The 24,098-nt window shown below is 40.3% G+C and overlaps 1 protein-coding gene across 9 annotated transcripts in view; it reads right to left on the minus strand.

Annotated features, from left to right (window-relative positions):
* Positions 1 to 24,098, minus strand: part of EXOC6 (exocyst complex component 6) — a 101,019-nt gene that overhangs the window by 23,672 nt on the left and 53,249 nt on the right. For 5 of the 9 annotated variants that reach the window (XM_088670356.1, XM_088670357.1, XM_088670350.1 and 2 more), the window contains exons 19-21: positions 20,533 to 20,562; positions 13,433 to 13,574; positions 8,334 to 8,407 (exon numbers count right to left, since the gene is read on the minus strand). In XM_088670356.1, coding sequence (XP_088526482.1) covers positions 8,334 to 8,407; positions 13,433 to 13,574; positions 20,533 to 20,562 — 246 coding nt within the window. The remainder of the gene's footprint in view (positions 1 to 8,333; positions 8,408 to 13,432; positions 13,575 to 20,532; positions 20,563 to 24,098) is intronic. The other 4 variants (XM_060274853.2, XM_060274852.2, XM_088670352.1 and 1 more) reach the window with 1 other exon arrangement.

Genomic DNA, 24,098 nt, shown 5'->3' on the forward strand with positions numbered 1-24,098 from the left:
ATTGTAAAAGGTTTTCTTTTTTATATCTCCGTATATATAATGAAAGAAATTGGTTCTTTCACAGCCTGATGTTTGGTCCTCACACTGGAGTTGCTGTAGCCTATTGGTGGCCATGTGAATTGCAACGTGGCAACAGCATTACAATTTTATTATATAGTTGTAAACCACTTAGAAGACATTAGGGCACAGTATATAAATAAAAAGAAATAAAGTAATAATAAAAAGTAACTTTAGAGACTACAACATTGTATCGAATCAGTTCCTACAATGTATCAAATTATTAACACTCTGATCAAACCTATTTGATTGCAGGCTTGCAAGCAGCATTAAAAACTTCAGTGACTAATGGTAATGCCTCCAAAACTACTGAATCTTAAGCATATGCACCATTTACAAAATGATTTCTCATGACAGAATTTTCATTCAAGTTCATCCATCAACCATAAAGCCTCTCCTCACAAGAACAGTGTTCTTCAGGTGATACTGAAACACATTATTTTGGGGCAACCAAAAACTTCTTTTCAGCATGTGTGTGGAGAAATCAATGACAAACAATCACACCGACATGCAGATTATTAGGAGAACACCCTCAAAATTGTCAAAAGAATTAGTACAACAGATATGTGGGGGTGGATTATTTTTCCTCAGCACTTACTCTGTAGTCTGCTCAGTGACATTTGTATTTTTGGTCATGCATTGTTCTTGTTACTTTTCCATGTTTATTCAGTCTGTCTTCAGTATAGTAACAAAAAAGGTAGCAAACAGTAGTTAGTTTTATTTATTTATTAAATTTCTATCCTACTCTTTCCAAGGCAGCACACATTTATTTATTTATTCACTCATTCAGTCTTTATTGGCATGATGAGGCAAACATCAATGTGGTGTTTTTTGTTTTTAAAGGCAGTCACTGGGAATGGGTCTCCAGGGCTTCAGCCAATGAACTCTCCCAGCCCCACTTGAAGATGCCAAGGATTGAACATCTACAGCAAAGTAGATGGCTCTATTACTTAGCTAAGGCTCTTCTGCTAACCATTAAAAATGAAACAAAAACATGCAAAAACAAAAACAAACCACATACCCTCACTGTCAACAACTTCAAGATTACCTTACAGCTATCAAATGCCTGGGTAAACAGAAATGTTTATAAGTTGCTCCTAAACATTAATAATGAGAAGGACAGATACAGTGGTACCTCGGGTTAAGTACTTAATTGTGGGTACCAGTCGCACCCTGAAAAGTACTTAATCTGAGCGGCTCTTCTGGGTGTGTGCGACTGTGCAGATCGCTTCTGCGCATGCGCATGCCACGGAACCCGGAAGTAAACACTTCTGGGTCAGCGGAGTACTTAAACTGAAAGTACTCAAACCAGAGCGTTCTCAAACCGAGGTATGACTGTATAGGCCAATGCCAAGTGGGCAGCACTCAGGTATGGCACCACCAACAATGCCTGTAAGGCCCAAGATGGTTGATACTGCTTTTTAAAGAACTTGGGGTTTAGCTTACAGTAAGGTAAAGGTAAAGGGACCCCTGACCATTAGGTCCAGTCGTGGCCGACTCTGTGGTTGCGGCGCTCATCTCGCGTTATTGGCCGAGGGAGCCAGCATACAGCTTCCAGGTCATGTGGCCAGCATGACAAAGCTGCTTTCGGGCGAACCAGAACAGTGCATGGAAACGCCGTTTACCTTCCCACTGTAACGGTACCTATTTATCTACTTGCACTTTGACGTGCTTTCGAACTGCTAGGTTGGCAGGAGCTGTGACCGAGCAACAGGAGCTCACCCCGTCAGAGGGATTTGAACCGCCGACCTTCTGATCAGCAAGCCCTAGGCTCTGTGGTTTAACCCACAGCGCCACCTGGGTCCCTTAGCTTACAGTACAATCCTGCAATTTACAGGCATTTAGGTTGCAACCCCACTTGCCATTGCACCCATTGCGTTTTGACTACACACAATTTTGGCTTTAAGCGCTATCCCCAGAACGTTGATATACTAACAGCCACTGCTGCGCTTTCAGGACTGGTGACACAAAGTCCTAGCAGGCTGCTCCGCTTAACAACCCACCAGCTACATTCTGCAACTAGCTGCTGCCTCTGGGCTGCCTTCAAGAGCTGCCCCACACAGAGCACATTAGGGCGCTCCAGGCAGGAGGTCACCAAAGTGTGGACAACTGGGGCCAGGCTATCCTGGTCCATGAACAGCCATAGCTGGTGAACCAGCCTAAACTGGTCGTAAGCACTCCCAACCACACAGAAGTCACTTGACACTCCAGTAACTTTAGTAAGTAAGCAGCATAAGCAGACAGTAGAGACTGTTATTTTCCAGCACCACTAATAGCAAACCTCAAATTAGGAACTCTAAAACTTGATAGTATGAGTAGCCAGCTGGCACTAGATTGAATTCAGTGGCCATTAAGCCCAGTACGAGTGGTTTGAGAAAGAATAGGGATTCAGCACATCTGGTATTTAGTAAGTCCTGGCAATTCCTCTGAGGCATCTTGTGCTGACTGATATACCAAAGCACTAAAACCAGATGTTTTGACACACTGTAGCACTTCCTACAATCTATGGGAGATATAGAAAGCCTCGCCAGAAGGCGGGTGAAGTGCTAGGATCCAACAGCTTCCAAGGCAATGAACCTGAGTGACAGGGAAAGGTGAGCCAGTATGAGGGGAACTGCAATCTCCCCTAGGTAACAGGCCTTGCCAGCCAATATGGCTTCCATCTTATCATGATTGTGTTGGGTTGGATTTTTCATGTGCAGCTCACAATTGCAGTTCAGTTACTTGGTAACCACTGTCACTACAGGAACTTAGTTTGGAGAAGAGTCATCAGCAAATATTGATAGGGTGGATCCCTGCAGGTACCATGCAAGAGGTCCATGGAATCTCTTTGCTTCCACCTTTAGAAACAAAAAGGAACTCTCAGGTGTGCATCCTGTCAGCTAAAACTAGAGGGATTGATAAATTCAGTTATTTTGGCTTTTGTTGAACTGTGCCAAGAAGAGAAATATTTTGCCCTCACAATGGAGAGATAATTTCTTTCCCTCATTGAAGCCTGCTGGGATTTAAGGGGAAAAACACACATCACTTATGACCTGCCTCTACTTTGAAATAGCATCCATTCCTGGCAAGTAATCCTTTGGTAGATTCTTGTGTTCCCTAAAACCATATTATTCTAACCCACTATTGATGGACTCCATCCATTATCACTTGGAAGTAGTGTTAATCCCTCAGTAATTAACACCTTCATTAAAGTAATTTGAGCTCAAAAGAAGTTTAAGGTGTATTATTGGCTTAGTTAAATTAAGCTTACTGGGAATAATTTCTACGTCATTTGAACTTTCAGCTCCTTTCAGTTGAGTATTTCTAGTTTGTACATTATTCTGGATTTATTTGAAAGTGGGTCTAGCTAACCAGAACAAGTTCCATTCATTGTAAGCTTAGAATCCTTCCAATTACAGGATGTATCTATGATTTAGGCTGCTTCCCAAGCTTTAGAAGAACAATGAGATGCAAGTCAGCAAGAATGCAAAAACAGGGACCAAACTTTATATTGGACAAAGGAAACAGAGTTGATCTTATTTTCTGTGCCTTTAGCAAAGTATATAGCACAGTATCAGGCAGCAAATTACTTCTCAAATTGAAAAACAAGCATATCAGTATCAGATGGGCAAATAATGGGGAAAGAAGACGAAGTTTAGAAGCCAAGGCAGAAACCCCCTTGGAGCAACCAGTAACCAAAGCCATTAATCAATACACAGAATCATAGAACTGCATATTGGAAGGCAGCCTGAGGCTCACCAAACTAGAACCCCCTGCAATGCAGTTATATATCCATGTGGGAATTGAACCTGCAACCTTGGGTGATATCAGCACCACACTATCCTCTGATCAGTGGAAAGTCCACAGTATTTGGCAAGCATGTGAACACTCAGGCAGTGAGCTATTTAGCATGTTTCAGCATGTGTTAATATTTCTATTCAACATTAGAATTACATGATGGAATGCACCTACAAAAATGTACACTTGTTTATAACCATTTGGCCTTCTGATAAACAGTTGGGACTGGATTTCACAAAGCCACTGTACCTTTCCCTCCCATTAGCTACCCTGAAGAGGCGTGTACATCATACTGAGTGAATGGATAACAGGTCTTACCGCAGCTGTTTTCAACAGCTTCTAGTACCCAGTACGATCAAGTGGATAATAATTGGTACTTGATGCCAAATACCTGGCTACTTAAGGAAATCCTGTTGACTCTAGAAGGACAGCAGATGGGTAAGAACATAAGAAAATAAGAAGAGATCTCCTGGGCCTGCATAATCTGGTTTACCACAGTGGGCAAGCTCAAGAACACTGCATGAGGGCAATAGCTTTCTCCTGCTGTTGAGAGGCATTCTGCCTGAGACACTGGAGGTGTCGTGATGGCCATTTGCTTAATTGATAGCCTTATCCTCCACTAACTAGTCTAAACCTCTTTTAAAGCCAACTAAGTTGAACCATCCCCATCACATCTTGTGGGACAGCAAATCCCACAGTTTAACTATGTTAAGTAGCACTTCCCTTTTGTTTGTTCTCACTCTCTCATCTTTCAGCTTCAGTTCTAGTATTGTGGGTTCTGGTATTGTGGGTTCTAGTATTGTGGGTTCTAGTATGGGTTCAAGTATTGTGAGGGAGGCAAACTTGTTTCTGTCCAGTTTTTCCACACCACAGATAACTTCATAAACCTCTATCATGTCCCCTCACCTTTTACTCCCTTTTTTCTATGTTAAAAAGTCCTGACTATTGTAATCTCTGAAGAGTTGCCTCAGTCTCCTAATCATTTTGGTTGCCAGTAATTTCCTGCACCTCTTTTTTTTAAAACATGTTGTTACCTTGGGCACTTCCCAGTCTTCAGGTAGGAAGCCCAATCTAAGGGGCAATATATGCTTTTTAAAATGTTAGGTCAAATATTTTACATTTGAGTTGAGCGGGAGTTTCACAGCCATAGGTAGGTCCATTTGTGGCCTTCCAGCTCAGAACATCCTAGGCTATAGAGTGTCTGTGTGGCATCAACAGCAATTATACCAGCCTTCTCCTTCTAACACCTATTTGCATAATTACAATTTCCAATCCTGGCAAGCAATTCCTGCGAATTTCAGTCTGTTAAAATCAAAGGCCTGCCTACCGAATCAATTGATTGTGCTATATAGCCTTTGGTCACTTTTGAATATTTAAGGAACCAGGCTTTGAAAAACAAAGAACTGTGCATCTCTGAACATCAATTTATGAATCACAAGTCAGTCAGCACTGGGTTCAGTTGTGGCAGCACTAGATCATTTTAGACCCTGGACTTAATGGTTTTATAGAGATTCCCCCTTTAGATAACCAGAATGTTATCAGTCAGTTGTGAAGCATACAATTTTCTTTCTCTGCTCACCGCACAACCAACATTCCATGCTTTCCAACTGCTTTGACATTCCTAATCTGTTACAGCAAAAAAAAAAAACAATGACAGCAGCACACTTTTTAAAAAACAGAGTTGGCAAAATAACGACATTCAGTGTGTGCAGTTTCACATTATAAAAATTCACTTAAAACTCGCTACCATAGCTACAGGAACAAAATGGTGTTTGCTTCTGCCTCCCTGATACTAAAATACATTTACTTAGGAATAAGGACCATTTGGTTGTAGAAAATAATAATGGATTTTTCCATCATCCAATACTACCTATTCAAACAACTCTGGGCAAAGTATTTATTTAGGATGCATATATATAAAAAAGTTTGCAATCAATAACTCAAGAAGGCTTTATCTGGGGATTTCTGCAAGAGTATGTCTGGAACTGGAACAACTTTGCTATAGTCATTCCATAAGGAATTACCAATTAATTTCTACTTCTCACTTTAGTCATTCTAGATCAGCTATGGAGGAAGATATGAGGTGCAACAGTTAAATTATTATTACAGCAGGTTGCTGAGAGCAAAGGAGCATGTTTCATGTGGTTCTTTAGAGGTAGCCATTTTCACTTTTGGATGCTTGCTCCAGTTTTCAGCCACTATGAGGCCCATGTCCACTCTGACAAAATTTCTAAATAAAAATAGCATGCAAAATGGCATGCAGAACAACAGTGTCAGTCAGCTGTGCTAGCTGGTGCTGATGGGAGTTGTAGTCCAAAACACTTGGAGGGCACCCAGTTAGCTGATATAGGTATTCATGTATGTTACAACACGTACATGCTGATCTACACAGTTGTTTCATGCTATTTCCTACGCAGAAGTGCCTACTACATCAAGCCTGAAACAGCCCCGAACGTGTCTTCAAAGCACCAAAACTTTACAGCTAACTGCAGTGCGTGCTACGTTTATTAATTTGTGCCAGAAATAACCAGCAAAGGCTGCCCCACGCTCCTACTAATCTTGCCCGTTGCCATGAAATCACACAGAAAAGAGTAAGCTGTTGTTGAGATAACTGGCTTCCATTAGTAAGCATGTGATTGGCAGGACGATAAAGTCTTTTCCCTCACAGGTCAGCTACTTTTTAAAAGGAGGGCAACCCTGCTGATCCATCTTTTAGCTACAGTCTCTCACTGAGTCCCAATTCTCTTGCCTTTTAGCTTTGATATGGTTCAAGCTTTCCCCCTTGTATCAGCCCCTACCTGTCATCAGCTCCTCTGTACCAAACAGCAAATATCAGGAGTTTGACCTCAGGGCACAGTCCGGGTGGGCAGGTAAAACCTGACCACTGGACCCACTTCCTTATCTTTCATATCCTGCAATTCATGAAACAGTATCGAATTCGAACTAAAAAACAGAAGCATGACCTCTTTCTGAAAAAGGCTCTGTTGCCTTTCTAAGTATTCTTGAAAAGAACTGTCATTTGGCCTATTAAGAAAGAAATGGATCATAAATAGAAGGGAGAGGAAGAGTGTTAAATCCTTACTAAAAGCTAAATGTTGCTCTTTGTAAGGATTGACATCACTGCAATGAGCCACTAGGAGATGAGGAAGAAAACAAAAAGGGACTGGTCTTCGTTTACGTTCTGTATTCAGAAGCAAAGCAAAAATGATTGCAACGAATTGTATTAAAATAGTTGTTGCTTAAATACCTGGAAGGCATTCCACTTTTAATACATAATGGTGCACCTGGAACTCTGAATGGCAGATATAGGGAACCTAATGAAAATATTATGTCATACTTAGGAGAGACACAACTGAGTTCAGCTTTTTCTTATGTAAACTAGGATTTATCATTATGGTCTACCTTCACTGGGTAGTTGTGAAAATGAATTGGGTAATGATTTTAAAGCAAACGATAGACTAGTTATGTAAAAGAGATTACTAATAACAATAAAAATTAGAAATCCTATGATGTGAGGAAATGCAAAAGGTGCAACCCACATAAGGTAAATTAAGGAATATATATATATATATATATATATATATATATATATATATATATTCATTTCCCTCTCTCCTCATAAGGCCCTACTATAATCAAGCAGTCTCAAATATGATTTCAGCCTGAAGTAAAAGATCGACAAGAGATTATATTCTACAGAATAAAATGTTGCTTTTAATGATGATGCATGATAACTCTAGCCTTAAACATGTTTAAAAAACAAACAAACCCACACGAAACCCATCATTTGAACTTACTTACCACTTAACTATTCCACAGAGCACCACACAGAAATATGGGTCAAGTTTGTACTCATTATTAGATCTGCATATATTAAAACAGCCTTTTCATTCAAATTTACAACTCTGTAAATACATTAGAATTCAACCTCACATCTTGACAACTGAATAGCTATACCCTTTTGCTTGCTACACGTGAAGTAGTGGGCTAGCCATTTCCCCAATTTTCCCAAAATGTCAGAGGGGTAGTCGTGCATCTCTGTTGCAACAAAATCAGGAGTCTTGTGGGACCAACAAACACATTTATGGCATAAGCATCTGATAATGTGGCTCAGAAGCCCCAGGGTTTCTCCAGCCCAGCTTCCTGCAGCGGCATCTTGCTTCTCCAGTGAACCTCTAGAGCAGCATGCAATGCAACTGGGTAAGGGGGTCAACAAGCCATTGTGTGAGTGGACTCAGCAGTGGAGCTAGCTGCTCGGGCACACAGAGTGGTACACATGCCGTGCACCCGGGAGGCAGGGTGAGCCGCCCAGGGAGGGTTTTGTCACCCCCCTCTGGGATGACACCCGGGGCGGACCGCCCTCACCCCACCCCCTTCCTATGCCCCTGAGTGGACTTCATGTCATTTGCTAACACATAGGGTTGCTTGGACTGTGAATCAAAGGCTTGGTGTTCAGTAAAATGTGACCATTAACATGCATACAAATAATGTCTTACTTGTCTGAGGTCGATGAATGCTAACTGTAAGGTTTCTCCGTGGAACCCAGGTACAGGCTCAGAGCTGGCGAACACTGTAATAATAACAACAATAAATCCTTTCAATCGAGAATCCTAAATTTATTTTCACTATAACATGGATCACCAAGCATTTTTAAGAGCAATGATCTGGAAATATTCTAATGACACACGTTCATTGGCATGTTCCCCCAACATTTCGCCTCTGTCCTACAATGCAGAGTTCCTGTGTCCCAAATAGCACGAAAAGGAGGCAGCTGTTTTGCATGGTGAATTTATTAGAAAAGCCTTTCAAAATTATTATCAGTTCCAAAGCTGTCAGCATCTAATTTTGCCATTATAGCATTTGCTCTATAAAATCTCCTTAGCTTATCCAGAGGCAACACCCTGCCCGTCCAATCGCTTCCACCACCAGCAGAATATCCCCTTCTCGCCAAATTTTGGAGGGAGGAGAGGCGTTCTGGTGTGCCACACTGGTGCTCGTTTTCTCGCACCTGGGGCAGAGAAGATGAGCAGGAACACATTGCAGAATGCCCCTTCACTCAACAGCTGTGGCAAGGGGAGACGCATTGTGGCAGCAGTGGAAGGGAGGGGTGGCATGGCGGAAGACAGGCAGTGGCACATACCCATTTCACTTCCAGTGGCAAAATGGGATGGTTAGTCCCTAAGCCTAACCATGGTAGAAAACTGACAGTAAACAGGAGGGAGCATAAAGATCCAAAGAGGCAGAATAATCTAAGCAGAGTTACAGAAAAGATAGAATGTTGTGTTTATGCCTTTAACAAGTTGTTCGTAATGGAATTCTACTCTTAAAATTCAAAAGAGTGTAAAAGCTATGTAAGAGGACCAGACATTTAAATGCAAACCACACAGAAGCCGAGCAATTAGTATGCAGGTTATGTTACAGACCAGGTAAAGGGAGTAAGCAGACAAGCTGCAATACGACCATTTTTACCTCACAGTCCTAACTACGGTATTTTTCATTCCTTAAGACACACTTTTTTCCTCCTAAAAAGTAAAAGGAAATTCTGTGCGTCTTATGGAGCGAATGCATTGTCCCTGGAGCCGAATTGCCCAGGGACTAAAGGCAGATCATGCTTCTTTTTTAAAGAGCTAAAGGCCAACAAGAGGGAAAGAGAAAGGAGCAGCTGATTGCAAGAGATTGAGGAGGGAGATAAGAGAGTTAGCTCCCTTCTCGGCCCCTCCCGGCCCCTTGCCTAGGTCTCAATTGTTGTCTGCAGAGGGAGACATGTGACTGGCTGATTAGATTATCTGTCTGGAAACTGTATAAATGGGTCCCTTTCCTAGAGAAGCTGAAGAACTGTGAGTTGAACCCCATAAAAACAGGACTTTTTCCCCTTTGCAAGGAAACTCAGCAACTTTGACCTGATCCTAAAAATTGGCGCTTTCCCCCTTTGCAAAATAAGCTTCCTCAAATATTTAATGGGGGGGGGGCAAAGGCACCTAGGCCTCTAGGAGTTGGCTGCTATGCCTAGGGCAATTCAAGAAAGCAAAATATTTTTTTTCTTGTTTTCCTCCTCTAAAAGCTAGGTGTGTCCTGTGGTCAGGTGCGTCCTATGGAGTGAAAAATACGATATGCCACTTGAAAATCAGTCCCATTTATTTCCAATGGATCTTACTTTCAAGGAACATGGTGTAGGCTCAGGCATTTGAATTTAAATATGCTTCATCCAGATGTAAAGAAATTTTTAAAAAAATTATTTGAGGCTTCGCAGTAAGCATTACAAACAGGTCTTCCACACCCAATATGCATTTTGATCCATATATTTGGAGTTGATCCAGTTCAATCTGAGACATAGTCCCCTCAGAGGTATCTCCATAAGACAAGAGAGAGAGAGAGAGAGAGAGAGAGAGAGAGAGAGAGAGAGAGAGAGAGAGAGAGAGAGAGAGAGAGAGAGAGAGAACAAGTGCATTTGTCCATAGCATCCCAAGCAATTTCTATTGGTTAATCAGACCCTGACCAAGTATTGATAGATGTTCTTCGTGGTCTAAAGCAAGCCCTTGGTGCATGTGTATAATGGAGACTCTGTCTAAATACACTGGGCATCTGCTTTAGCCAAGATCTAGGCAAGGGCAGAAATATCAAAGGGGGGCTATTTTAGGTGAGCCTATGGAGTATGGGATTGGTTTTTCCTCACAGACCACCGCTGAGTTTGAAATATAGTCTGCCACATGGAATAAGGTTCAAGAAAATCAATTCTACATCCTTATGGTTCATGGTTTGGTTCCAAGGAAAAATACCACATCAAAGATTCTCTAATTATTCCAATGGGTTTTCACATACACATAGACATCTATTACGCTACTAGAACTTGCCTCTTTAGCAAAGGGATCAACCTTTGAGGAACTGCCCGCTACACTGTGGTTTGTTCAGCACTAGGTTAAAAGCTGGCTTTTTCAGCAGGCTTTTGGTCAGTGTTTTGTTTTGTTTTGTTTACTTCTCTGGCTTCTGACTGCAACCTGAATATTGTATACTATTTGGAATTTCATTCTACTGCTACATTTTCTGATATATCACCTGGTCAAGGAATAATGATCAGCTGTCATATTTATGCTACAGTTGCATGGTCCACTTCAGCTTGTGAAACAAAAGAAAAAACTGAATTCGCTGTAGCAAGCTGCAGTATCACATCTAGGATATTGCAGTAGCTCCATGCAAAGCTGCCATTCAGCAGTTCAGAATGACAAAATGAGGATTAGCCTAAAACATGAACATCTGCTGCTAAAGTGAGCTCATAATCTATGAATCACTTTGAATGGTTTTAAAGGCAGAAAGCAGTTTACACATTTCTTAAAGAAAATAGCCACCACACTGCATGTGTGGATTTGTAAGTTAAAATGCCGTACTTTCTACCAACAGAAAGCCTTCCCCATATTGTTTTGTCTGCTAAGACATCCCTATGATACGAAAACCAGGAATGTTGCAGAGGACACAAGATGATGCTTCACATTCAGTTCACATGGCATTCTGGTAACTGGCCAGGTCTATCATCCTACGTAAACTGAGACTGCATTGTGTCATACTTCCAAAACTCTCCTGTGGTTGCACCTTGCAGGGAAAGGTTGGGAACAGTGGATAAGCAGCCTTTGGGGCAACTTCTACCAGTTGTCTTGCTGGACATTTCACTGATGAAATCAGGTAGCAACTGGAACACCGAAAGTCAATTAACAATTCCAAAAGGTTTCTCTAGTCTATCGGATGAGAGAGTGCTCATGGAATCACATCTTGGTATATTGGCTACTTCCTTTTTCTACATCATCTAATCGCATACAGTAGCAAGACACTTCCTAGTGTAAATGGCACTGTCACAAGTACCAAGCTCAAAATGTTGACCCAGGAGAGCCGAAGCTGAAGGGAGTGGGTGGTAAGATCATAAATCACAGCTGGCACAGTGATTCGTGGAATGTGCCTATGGCACAGCTTGTGAAAGAAATGTCAGAAAGAAAGCAGATTCAGCACATTTGAGACACAAACACACAGAGAGAGACAGAGAGAGAGAGAAAGAGAGTAGCACACCCGTTAAGCAAGGCTGCCTGTGTTTTAGTTGAATTTTCCAGGGAACAGCTCAAGTTTACAAATGTTGAATCACCTATTTTGAACTTCTTAAAGTGAACTTAGACCTTATTTTTAATACCTTAAGTAATGAGTCAGTAACGCTTGCATGGATTTGTTTTTATATGTAAACATCTCCCTGCACATGCTCAGAGTGACCTGAAACAATGACATTTCCTACCAAGCAAAGATTCCGGCTAAATTTGAAGCAAGAGCATATTTTACTTGTGGTGTGATATCCTACCATCCTCACTTCCCATTACTATTTTCCCCTTTAAAATAGTATTAAAGCACTTGCTTTAATATAGCCAGTAACAGCTGGTTGACTTATCTTACTAAACATGTTCCAATATTAAACATTACATTTTTCTACAATAATTTCGTTGTTCCCGCAAGGGGACAATGACAATAAAGATTATCTGAAATAATATAAATATTATAAAGTTGGAAGCCATTATGTAATGGTTCCTACCACACAAGATATTCTGTAACAGAAGCACCGCAACAGACGCCGAAAACAAAAACAAAACCCCCCACAATGATCTCTGAGTTGTTTAATATGTCAAACAGGAAATGTTGGGGGGGGGGTAGAAACTGAGCAAACTCAATATAGCTTTATAAAATAGCTGAAGGACATTTTAGTATATGAGAAGCAAAGAGTTGGTTTTACTGAAACTCATGGCAGCCAAAAATGGAAATGTCCAGTTGCTTGCTTAAAATCTTTTTTTTAAAAACTTAGTTTTTATTAAAGATTTTATTTTGTGTCACAAAACAGACAAATAACAAGAGAAAAATACAATGGGGGGGGAGAGGAGAGAGATGGAGGCAGGGCATTATGCGCTTACAATTTTGAAGAACTGAGATTCCCTTTATCATTTGTTCCACTGCTGAATTAGTATAATATATTTATAAACTTTTTAAATGTTAAGACCCCCTCAATTGGTTCTTATAGAGTTCTGTTGAAAAGAAACTCACCAGAACAGTTTCTGAAAGACAAATACTAACAAATTTAAAATAAATGGCAAATAAAACTCCCCCCCCAGTTGCTTAAGTTTCAAGTGATTTACAGACTGATCCTAAGTCTTTCTCTTTTAGGAATTAAATACTATCAGAAGACATTGCCTACAACTACAAATGTTAGAACCTATAATGTTTTGACTGCAGTTCAGAGGAAAAACGAACACGTATTAGTGTAAATGTTGGTAAGGATTTTAAATGGTTTTAAAAGGTTACAAATCTATTATGTTACTCTCTCTTATTCCAATAAACTACTAGTCTTCTAGAATGTATCCAACCAATGTTGTGAATTTCAGATGAAGGGTGGCATACAAATTTAACAAACAAACAAACAACTCTTGAACCATTGCTTGAATAAACAGAAAGATCTCATTGATCCCCAGTTTCCACATTTATTTATTACAGTAATGCACATATAATGGATATTTACATCCTCCCGCTAAACAAGAATGACTGTCTCTTAACTTATAGCTCAGAATCTCATACTTACATTCACACTGTATGACATCTAAATTAAACTGCTGAATGGCTCCCATGCTAATTTGTTTTAAATCATTATCCAACAGCATCTGCATCAGGGAAGTTGACAGATGCTGGCAAGCTGACATACAAGCAGTCTGGGCCACTTTTCCCTATTAAAAAAAAAAGGCAAGAAGTTGTAAGAATAGGTAAGTAATGTTTTGTCAGAGTGGTCATTTTCTCCCAAATTTATAAAGCCCAAGAACAAACAGACAGTAAATGCTACATCTTCCTGTTGTACAGTAATATTTTAAAATTCTGTTTACGAATAGTAGCTTTATTTAGAATAGTATTTTCAGACGACAATGTTAACAAGTTATATACATTCAGCAACACACATCATAAAACAGGTTTACAGAAAACACTTGCCTTAACACTATTAAAATGGATTTCCTGGAATGCTACACGTTTCAAGCTAGACAATTCAAATATTCCCCTCTCTATCTATGCACCTATACGAATTCTAAAAATAATTAATCTATGAAGTCATATGCAATCCTCTGCTGTTCAAGTATACATACATGTTTCATGCTAAACATTTCTGCTCCAGTAATTATAGCATAAACTTCAGTGCCAGTGACAGAAAAGGCAGGTTAAACATGCCAACGCAACAGCTTATACACATTTCCAGAGAAGCAAGTCTCATTGATTCTAATGGAAATTATTTCTAAGTAAGTGACTGGATCAAAGCCCAGGTAGGAATTCTAATCTAATCAGAAGGAATAGTTAAAGAATTGTTTACAAAAGTTACTGCTAACATTTTAGGGCTCCTCCTCATTTCTAAATTAAATATGTTGGAAAGTATAAGATTTTGGTTTAATACTTTGGTAATTTGTGAGTTTAAACACTAGTGTGCTCGACACTGTAATCCCATGCATGTTTACTCAGAAGTAACTCCCCTGGGTTCAATCAGGTTTACTCTTAGGTAAGAATCAGTGGGTTGCATCTTAAGACTGCAATCCTACACATCTGGAAGTACGCCCTATTGAATAAAATAGGATTTACTTCTCTGGAAACATGCACAGAATTGTGCTGATGCCATTCCTAAATAAAGCATTAAATGCATTATATGTGCAGATCAGAAGTCCCCAGACTACGGCCCGGGGCCCAGATACGGCCCAATGGACTGATTTATCTGGCCCCCAGCGCCCCCCGCCACCTGCTGCTGCCGGCCACTCTTAGTGGTGTGGCATGGCGGCCCACTTCTGGGTCGCCGGGGGACCGGAAATAGCTTGTGTGCATGCGCACACACCATTTCCGGTGCACTTCCGGGTCGGAGGAGGCCCGTGCACATGCAAGCCATTTCTGGTTCTCCAACGACCCGAAAGTGTGCCGGAAATAGTGTGTGTGCAGGTGCATGGGCACTGGCCCGAAGTGCGGTAAGTCTGGGGACCCCTGGTCCAGAAATGGGCCATACTGAAGGTAACATCAGTAAGCCAAGAACAAACCATTGCATTTTTTTCACTAACAAACCACAGTAATAGGGGCATAGTTCACATGTAATGCTAATCATGGTTTATTAACAAAGGCTTACTTAAACCATGGTTTGATGTTACATGCAAACCAGGCCTATATCTTGTTGCATACCAAACATACTGATTCAAAAGGAAAGAAATGACTTTGATTTTATATAGACAGGTTCATTCTAGATTAGAACTATGACTTAAAAGTTTAACTTGGGGCAGATAACCTACTTAGCATCTGTATGTGTTCAGCTACCTTTAGAACCAAACAGACAGAAAAAGACTCAATTTTGAAAATTCTCCTATTTTTGGTTTGTATTTATTATTACTGGATACTAAAGTATATGTTCCGTTCATGGTCCACGACACATCCTCTTTGGTGGGCATTTAAAAACTGAAAGCTTTTATGAAACTAACATTTGACAGGTACAAACCAAGTGTCAACAGAAAAAGAAATAAATGAACACACACCAGAACATGCTTGAAATGTCTGAAACCCAGCAGTGACCAGACTGGGGGACATGCAGTTCTAATTCCCCAAAATGGAACAATATCAATATGAATGGGGGGAAAGGAGAGAATTGGGGCGGGGAGGAGGAGAGAAGAATCAATGGGCTTAATTCAATTATGATGTAGCTGATTTAAAATACTTGATGGAAATATCATTTGGATTTAATGGAGCAACTGCATTTTGATTTAATGCAGCACCCCATCAAATCAGCTCCATGTCCTATTTTACATAATTTTTTTTGATGCCACTGTTATATAGTAACAGTAAGCATATTAATGAAGTTATCAAAAACCACAACATCCAATTAAATCCAAAATGCAATTATATTATGGACCATATTGTTATACAAATATTCCATTTCACATTTCTCACCAAACCTAGGCATTCAGTTGTTTAAAATTGGTTACAATAGTAATGGAGCACAAGGTAATGGTTACAATACACAGCATGATAATTTATGCGGCTTTTTAAGAGTTAGGTTTCATACAAATACATTAAATGTTTGTTATAATGGTAGACAAATGCTAACCCCCTAAAATGAATTTTTAAAATTGCTTTCAACTATGCACTCGGACTACAGGCTTATTGCTCTCGTGGCACAGTAAACAAAAAACAAAAAGCAGAAGAGGGAAAAGGAGCATGTTATAACCACTTGAGATCATGTAGGTTTTCATTTTGGACCAAGATAAAGAAGCCAAGTCTAAACATTTTAACTTTTAACGGTAAGTCATAGGCACCTGAATCTGTTTTTTACTGCTCAGTTTACCAGTAACTTTTAAATTGTTGTAAGTATACAGGTCTTCCAAATTGAAAATGCACAAAACTGGCAAATGTGGGTAGGTTAAAATGTGATATTTGTTCAAATTCATCTTGAGCGGCAAGTGAGCTCATGTCTCTAGACTTAACAGGGCAGTTTGAAGCATCTTTTGTTACCCAACGCTTTCAATTTCTTACATGTAAGAAACTATAACATCATTGCATTGATTCTGAATGAATGTTCATCATGGGCCTTCAAAATCATCCTTAATAATCAGCATTGGATCCCTGTTTGATGCTGTTACATCCATTATGTATATTTAGCTTAAGGGAGGGAAACGGTTTTGTTTGGGTTCCCTACAATTACTGCTACCCAACAACTACTAACACCTTTGTCCTTATTCATCAATTACAGCTATCCATATTTTGTATACCACCACGGCAAAGTTCAAGAAATAAGTATTCTCTTACATTAAAAAAGAAACCACCAATAACACCTGCTAGAAGATAGGACACCTTCAGCTTACCCACCCGTCACATTTGCTGAAATACAAGTTTGGGAGAAAAAGAAAACCCTTAGACAAACGTCTTATATTTCAAAGGAACTTGTAAAAGAGAATCTGCTGACATGTTAAATCCTTTCTGTAGTGTCCGAAAGCTTTTCTCTTAAGAACAATTGCTGTAAAGAGACATTTGGCTCCTAGGAAATTCCCCAAGGGTCGGCCATATGCATCCTTCTTGCATGGCACCTTCACGGTGCTGCTTTCTAGAGTCATAGCTAGCTGTCTCAAAAGCAGCTTTCATCATTCAGTAGTGTGTCAGTCAATATGATTTATGGACTGCATTCAACAAAGTCAAAGCATATAGGATGAGAAATATGACTACAATCTGCTAATTTGTTTTGTATTGAGCCACTTAAGAGTCAAAGACCCGATGTCAGACTGAGACCGGCAACACAATTAACCAGCCGGTGACAGATTCATCCATCCTCCCTGCCAGGCTATGCCAATCAAGGACAGCATGAGACGACATTTGGAAGAATCAGTAAGAAACTCCATTCTCTAAGTAGCCTACGTGGGCTTTTGATTGACAGTTTTTGAATATAGCTCGTGGAGCGCCACCACCCTTTATCCAATAGCTCCTCGCTGCAAGCTGTGAAATAAGGCTTTTACTGCCAATCAAGGGAACAATAAAACACAATCCACAATCCCCCCAAGAAAACAGGGAACAACAAGACTTGTCTGTTACATCTGAAAGTCTAGCTTTATAATTAGTTTAACAACATTAAATCACACATTAAGCAGAAGCTTTTTTAAATGGATCAAATCTAAAGGGTAACTCACATATTTAAGAATGCTAAATCAAGTATTCTCCTGATAGCAAGAATCAAATCTTCCTGTTGATCTAATAGCAGCACTAAATTACCCCTTCTCATAAAAATATCAACAACAACAACAATCATAATAATAGGTGTGTTTACAACTGTGTCTCTTAAAAACTGATCAAAAAGGTATGCTGGGAATATTTGCAATTTCTATAACACAGAAGCAATTGATCAAGATAGTCTAACGTCCACATGGCAATAGCTGCTAAAAAGTAATTGGGATGCTTTATACGAGCACATCATAGGCAAATATGCTAGCAGCTTTTTAGGATCACGGTACATGATTGTGATCTTAAAACAAAGGTTTGAATTCTGTGATAATGGTTTATGAATATATGTTAAGAACATAAAGACTCTTGGAAAGGCTTAGTTATCAGACAAACTTTAACCATTTTCATTCCATCAACATCTAATTTTGCCAGTGATAATTTTTCATATAATCGTTGAGGGGAAAACAGCATATCCCACATTTCCCCCCCCCCCAGAATATTCAAAGTCTGTTTTAGACCACACAAGAACTGGATTATGATAACTCAGTTGTTCACCTCATTTGTGTTGCCTCCGCCATTGCCAACAGTTAAATTAAAGCATCTCCAAATGTTTATTTCTGAGGATCTCCAAGGTGAAAGCAAACACATAACAGCAAAATCCTTAGCAGAGCCAGGGCAAGCCAAATGGCTCACAACAGCTGGTAACAACTCTGAAAAGATAAGGCCAATTACGGTAGCTCTAAGTTTAACTTGAGAAAATGGATAAGGCTGCTAGGAAATCAGTTGGAGATCAGTTTCTAACTCTGGCATATCAACTTCCTCTGCAATGTTGGGCAAACCACCCAATTTCTTTTTTCCTATTAGGAAAAATTATAAACAAACAATCTAATAATACTTTCCCATTCTTCATTGTTAGGAGTATTTGCAGACTCTCCTCATCTGAAACCCTGTAGAGCAGGCATCCCCAAACTCGGCCCTCCAGATGTTTTGGGTCTACAATTGCCATTACTGTATCCCTGACCACTGGTCCTGTTAGCTAGGGATGATGGGAGTTGTAGTCCCAAAACATCTGGAGGGCCGAGTTTGGAGATGTATGCTGTGAAGACACTGCAAGTCAATGTAGTTCTGAGCTAGGTAGACCAGTGGCTTGATGCAGTACAAAGCAATTCCCTATGTTCATAACTATCACCAGTACACCTGGAAGGTAGTTGTAAGTAAGCCTGGACTTCATCCATACATTAATCCTGTTGCATGTGATGATGGACACTGTAGTTCATGACAGCTTATGCTGTAATGCCTTTCTGTAGTCTATAAGGTGAAAGAAAACTCGTTTTCATTGCAACAGACTAACATGACTACATCACTGGTAAACATCCATCCCCTCAGTGCCTCTCTCTGCTGTTTTAGAGATGGGTCTCAATATCCAGGAAATACATTAGCGTCAGAGGGCATTTTTCCAGTTGTCCTCTCTAAGCAAGTTACGACACACACTGCATTCTTTCTACATGTTTAAAATGTACAGAAATTAGAACATGAGCAGGGAGTGGGGAGGAACAGATTCGCATAAACAACTGAATAAAATCTGAATCAAACAAAAGAAGCAACGACTTAGAAGCACACGTTTTCAACTAGATTGAAGATCATGAATGGTAAGAATTATCAATACATGACTGAAGGATAAATATTCCGCTGAGCTGGATATAAGGTTTCAAATTATACTCCACATACCAATATGCTATTTTAAAGAGAGACAACCAAACACAGCTTTGCAACATGCTTTAATGGTGAATATGCATTGAAATAAAATACATGTGTATGCTTCAAGCAAGTGAAGCTTTGTGATGTACAACTGGGATTTGCTCATGTTATAGTTTTCATGCATGAAGCAGCCCTGACCAGCAAATGAAATATTGTGTTATCTAGAGATAACTGGAGAAGGCATGGCTGCCATATGGTAGCCATTTGGGGGACTGCTTTGCACTTAGGACATCAGAATTCCTTATGGCTGCCATCGTGACCGTCAGCCAGAATTACCTTTCATGTTATCAATACTTCCATGAGCTTTTTACCCCTGGCATTATCTGAAACAATATCTTTAAGCATTTTTATCTTCCTCTAAATTTGTCTTCAGAAAGTCATATATCAAAGTGGAAGGTGATGTGGAATGAGTTGACCCTTTGAAACTATTTATGCTTATAGCACAACACGCGTGGAACTAACATGATCATCATATCTCATTTGTTGCATACTTTTTCTACTGAAGTGTTGATGCAAAATCATTATAAAGTGGGGAAAGTGTCCTGTGGGTAAATGAGTAGAACACAATTCTGCACCAGCATTTTTTTAAAAAAATAATAAAGGAGGAAGCTTTCCAATCGCTAGCAAGTCTGAAAGTAGCAGTTATTCATTATAATGCAAATATTTATGTTGGGCCAAAGTAAACTACTCAAAATGAGTCGGTGACCTGAAAATAATTGGGGCATGAATCTTTTAAAGCAATCCATCATCTTTTAAGAAATACATTTGGGTGCAGACATTCTCCTCACTTCAAAAAGTGTGTTTTTGAAAGAGACTGTCTAAAACTTTCACCAGCTCTTTATTCTCAGCCACTATCTAGCCATTTTAACCTTATTTCGTATGCACATCCCCATAGCTGCATTCTGACACCTGACCTCACATCCAAGAGGTCTTATGGTCTCCTTTGAATGATCTCATTTCAGATGCAACACATGCCCTATCATGTTTCTATGAGGCTTTAAAAGGTTCCTTCTGCCTTGATGTCCAAAAACCAAGGTTAGTCTTCAACTTGGATTCTGCATGCAACTACACAATTTAGTATAGAGTCAGATTGGTGTAAATAGAGGGGTTTTAAATAAAGTCACCCAGAATTGAAGCAATAAGCCTGCAGGCAGTTCATAGTTTAAGTTTTCCATGTGCATGCTTTTTCTTCAGCTTGCATCTACTTACCGACATAGCTGCATGGTCATTGTTGTTATTCTGAGAAGGAAACCAGTAAGGCAATCAAAACAAAACAAAAAATAAAAGTGCACTGTCAACATTAAATTGCATTTGGTAGCAGTCAGAGGGGGTAGGGGAGGGCTCTTGAGAAAATAAGTAATGTCTGCCAATAGGCTTTCTTTCCTGAAGATGGGAATGGTTCAAAATTATTATTCGAGATTGATCTGCCATGCTTTAGCCAAATTAGTCTTCTGTTTGCAGCTGTAAGAGCCAAATAGACACAATTTTTAATTGATATTCTGAAAGTGTAATGAATTAATACACAGCACTGTGCTAGAAGCCAGAGAAATAAAAATATCCTGCATAAGCAGTATTTTCCGGCAGACAGGCTGGATAGATTTTGTTTCAAGTGTTATTTGAAGGGCTTTGGGAACATATAATCCAAAACTCCTTGGATTAATCCAAATCTCTGCAGATGGTCCACTACTATGTACTGGGGCTTCTGGGATGCCCTTTTATAGCAACAGCAGATCCCTGTAACACCCCCCCCCCCCGCCCCAGAAAAAAATTTGTTCTCCAAGATCAGAGCTTCTCCAGAACAGGATCCCTTGAGTCATGAGAAGCCACTGACAGAAGGAAGCGTCACCCCTTGTCTGTGTGAATGGAAAAGTGCTTTCAGCTCATACATGGGGGGGGGGGAGTTGCATCACAGCCATCATCAATCTGTTATTTTCCTACTTTCCTAAAAATACATGTAAGGAATAGTAACAGACAGTATTTAAAAATAAATACATCCATCCATTGAAGGGATCAGAAACATAAAAAGGCTTGTTTTCAGTACAAATACCAAAAAAACCACCTGCCTTAAAAACAACAACAATGCTGTTGCTATCAAGTGGCAACACAGACAAATATACAAACACACTTTCAGGGAAACAAAGCTCAAGAAACATATCTAGCAACCAGATGACACCACAGCAGCTACAAGCAATAAGGATAATTGTGCAGGTATCTCATAGCAAAGACAAGATACCGTAGCTTTATTGTGGGCTGCAGATGTACTTTATAGTTAAACGCTATGAGGCTGGAGTCAGAGTTGTGCTCAGTGGTGTTCCATTCATTCTGCAGGAAGAGGATCGGGAGACAAACTTCACCTAGTCTTCCTTTCCTTTGCAGCCTCCAGAGCAGTGTGAGAGATGGAATAGGGAGCCACAATGGGAAGGAGGGACCAGCAAAAGATCACCTGCCTAGCTTCCTCAGGCAGAAAGCCTCCACTCCAGGCACTCATGTGCCCGGAGAAACCTCTCCTGGTGTGCATGGAATTCACTCCCTTGACCGAAATTAGCCTCAAAAGAAGCATTAAGTTGATGTGTACTTCATTGCAGTGGATCTGTGTGTGGTGCCAACCACAGTTTCTCTAGTTTCCAAAAAAGTTGGTGGCTCCTATTCTACTCTACTGGATCTCAGTGCCTTCCATATATGGAAGGAGCATTTCCATCCACAGACTAGCTAAACTGGATCAAATCCATTCATTGTATGTGAAAAGGTGCTAAGATATTAAGAAACTGACCAAGCTACACACTTATGACTAAAAGGCTTTCACAGGCAAGTGTAAAACACACACACCTTACATTGCTGCCTCTACATTAGTGTAAATGTTTTTATCCCTGAAGTCCATAAAAAAGGCTGATCACCGAAGAATTGATGCTTTTGAATTATGGTGCTGGAGGAAACTCTTGAGAGTCCCATGGACTGCACGAAGATCAAACCTATCCATTCTGAAGGAAATGAGCCCTGAGTGCTCACTGGAAGGACAGATCCTGAAGCTGAGGCTCCAATACTCCGGCCACCTCATGAGAAGAGAAGACTCCCTGGAAAAGACCCTGATGTTGAGAAAGATTGAGGGCACTAAGAGAAGGGGATGACAGAAGATGAGATGTTGGACAGTGAATTCTCGAAGCTACCAACGTGAGTCTGACCAAACTGCGGGAGGCAATGGAAGACGGGAGTGCCTGGCGTGCTCTGGTTCATAGGGTCACGAAGAGTCGGACACTACTAAATTATTAAACAACAACAATCCCTGAAGTCAAAAGTAAATAAGTGACACTTGCTTGAAAAATGATATTATAGAAATGCTGGAGAAAGATTCCTCTGGAATCTGTTGTCCAATGAGACCATGTCAGGTCACTTCATGACAATGCTTCTGGTCGTGTTCTATAGCAAAGAAGTAGCCAGGCACAAGTCAAAGAGCATGGCTGCATAATGCATTGTGTTCACTAAGGACACTAAAAACTCGTTACTACTACAACCCTACAGAAGTGGCATATATATGGGGAGATTTCCCCTACAGCCATGTGGCCTAGGAACTCACAGTCTGATCCTAGAAACACACTTGCTTCAAGTGTCAATGAGCATAGTATTTAATAGTTTAAGATACATTTCCCTACTGAATAAGTGGGGAACGTCCACTCCATGGGCTAAATTAGGCCTGCCAGGCCTCTCAATTTGGCCTGCAAGTCCATTTCCCCCATGCCAAGCCTACCTGTCACTCATCTGATGGCATATGATGTCGGGTGCAGGACAGTAAAGGAACAATTGGGAATCCTAGAAAATACTCCCAAATTGTACTTGAGCAGCTTACATTCACAGCTGTTGAAAATTGGCATTAAATGCAAAGCCAGGCTGCTTTTAGGATAAATCAGACACACTGAGAAGCTACCAATTGGAACAACAAAGTTTGGCCACTCCTGCACTAAGACAAAGCCACCTTTATCTCTCCAATAACCTTCTTGATAACAACCTACTAATCCCACTTTCCAGATTAGGAGGCAAAGGGCACTTGTAGACCCTGGAGAGTCATGGACAGTCACAGGTGGACTAGATGGACCAATTATCTGATTCAGCTAGGGCAACATCATATGGTCACTCTGTCTCTCAGCAATAAAAGAAGCTTTTCCCCTACCTACAACTACCTGGGAAGTGCAGAGCATGGCGTGGATGCTGCCTACAAACTTGGCTTCTATCAGCATCTCTGCAGGAGGGTGTTTTTGTTTGCTTGCTTTTTGGAGGGGAGGAGAAGGTTTTTTCTAAAGGCAACTTCCCCCCACCCCCATCAACGCCCAAACAAAAACTTTTCAAGAGATATAGATTGGCCCCCACCCCTCTGTACACACACAGCTGCTTCAGATGTAAAACTTGCCAGTCACCTAGGTCTTTTCAGTGTCCTTATAGGCATTTTAAGATCTTCTTTCTTTTTACGCTCTGGTGCACTAATGTATGTTTTCCTGCTATAGGTTTGCATTTATTTATTTATTTATTTATTTATTTATTTATTTATTTGGTTTCCTAATGCAGTCGATTTCTCACTGTATGATTTTTAGAGCTCTCCCTGTTTTCATGGATTTAAACTTCTATTGTTAGCCGCCAGAAGACATTGTTCATTGGGCAGTATACAAATGATGTTGTAAGTAAAATTTCCTTTGCTTGCCAACCAAATGTCAAGACCTTCAACTAAGGCTTCTCATTGATCTAGTCAGCCAAGCCTTTCCATGAATTGAAATCCTGCTTCTCTCCGA

Source organism: Zootoca vivipara, chromosome 5 (genome assembly GCF_965207765.1).
Source record: "Zootoca vivipara chromosome 5, rZooViv2.hap1.1, whole genome shotgun sequence".
Classification (NCBI taxonomy): domain Eukaryota; kingdom Metazoa; phylum Chordata; class Lepidosauria; order Squamata; family Lacertidae; genus Zootoca; species Zootoca vivipara.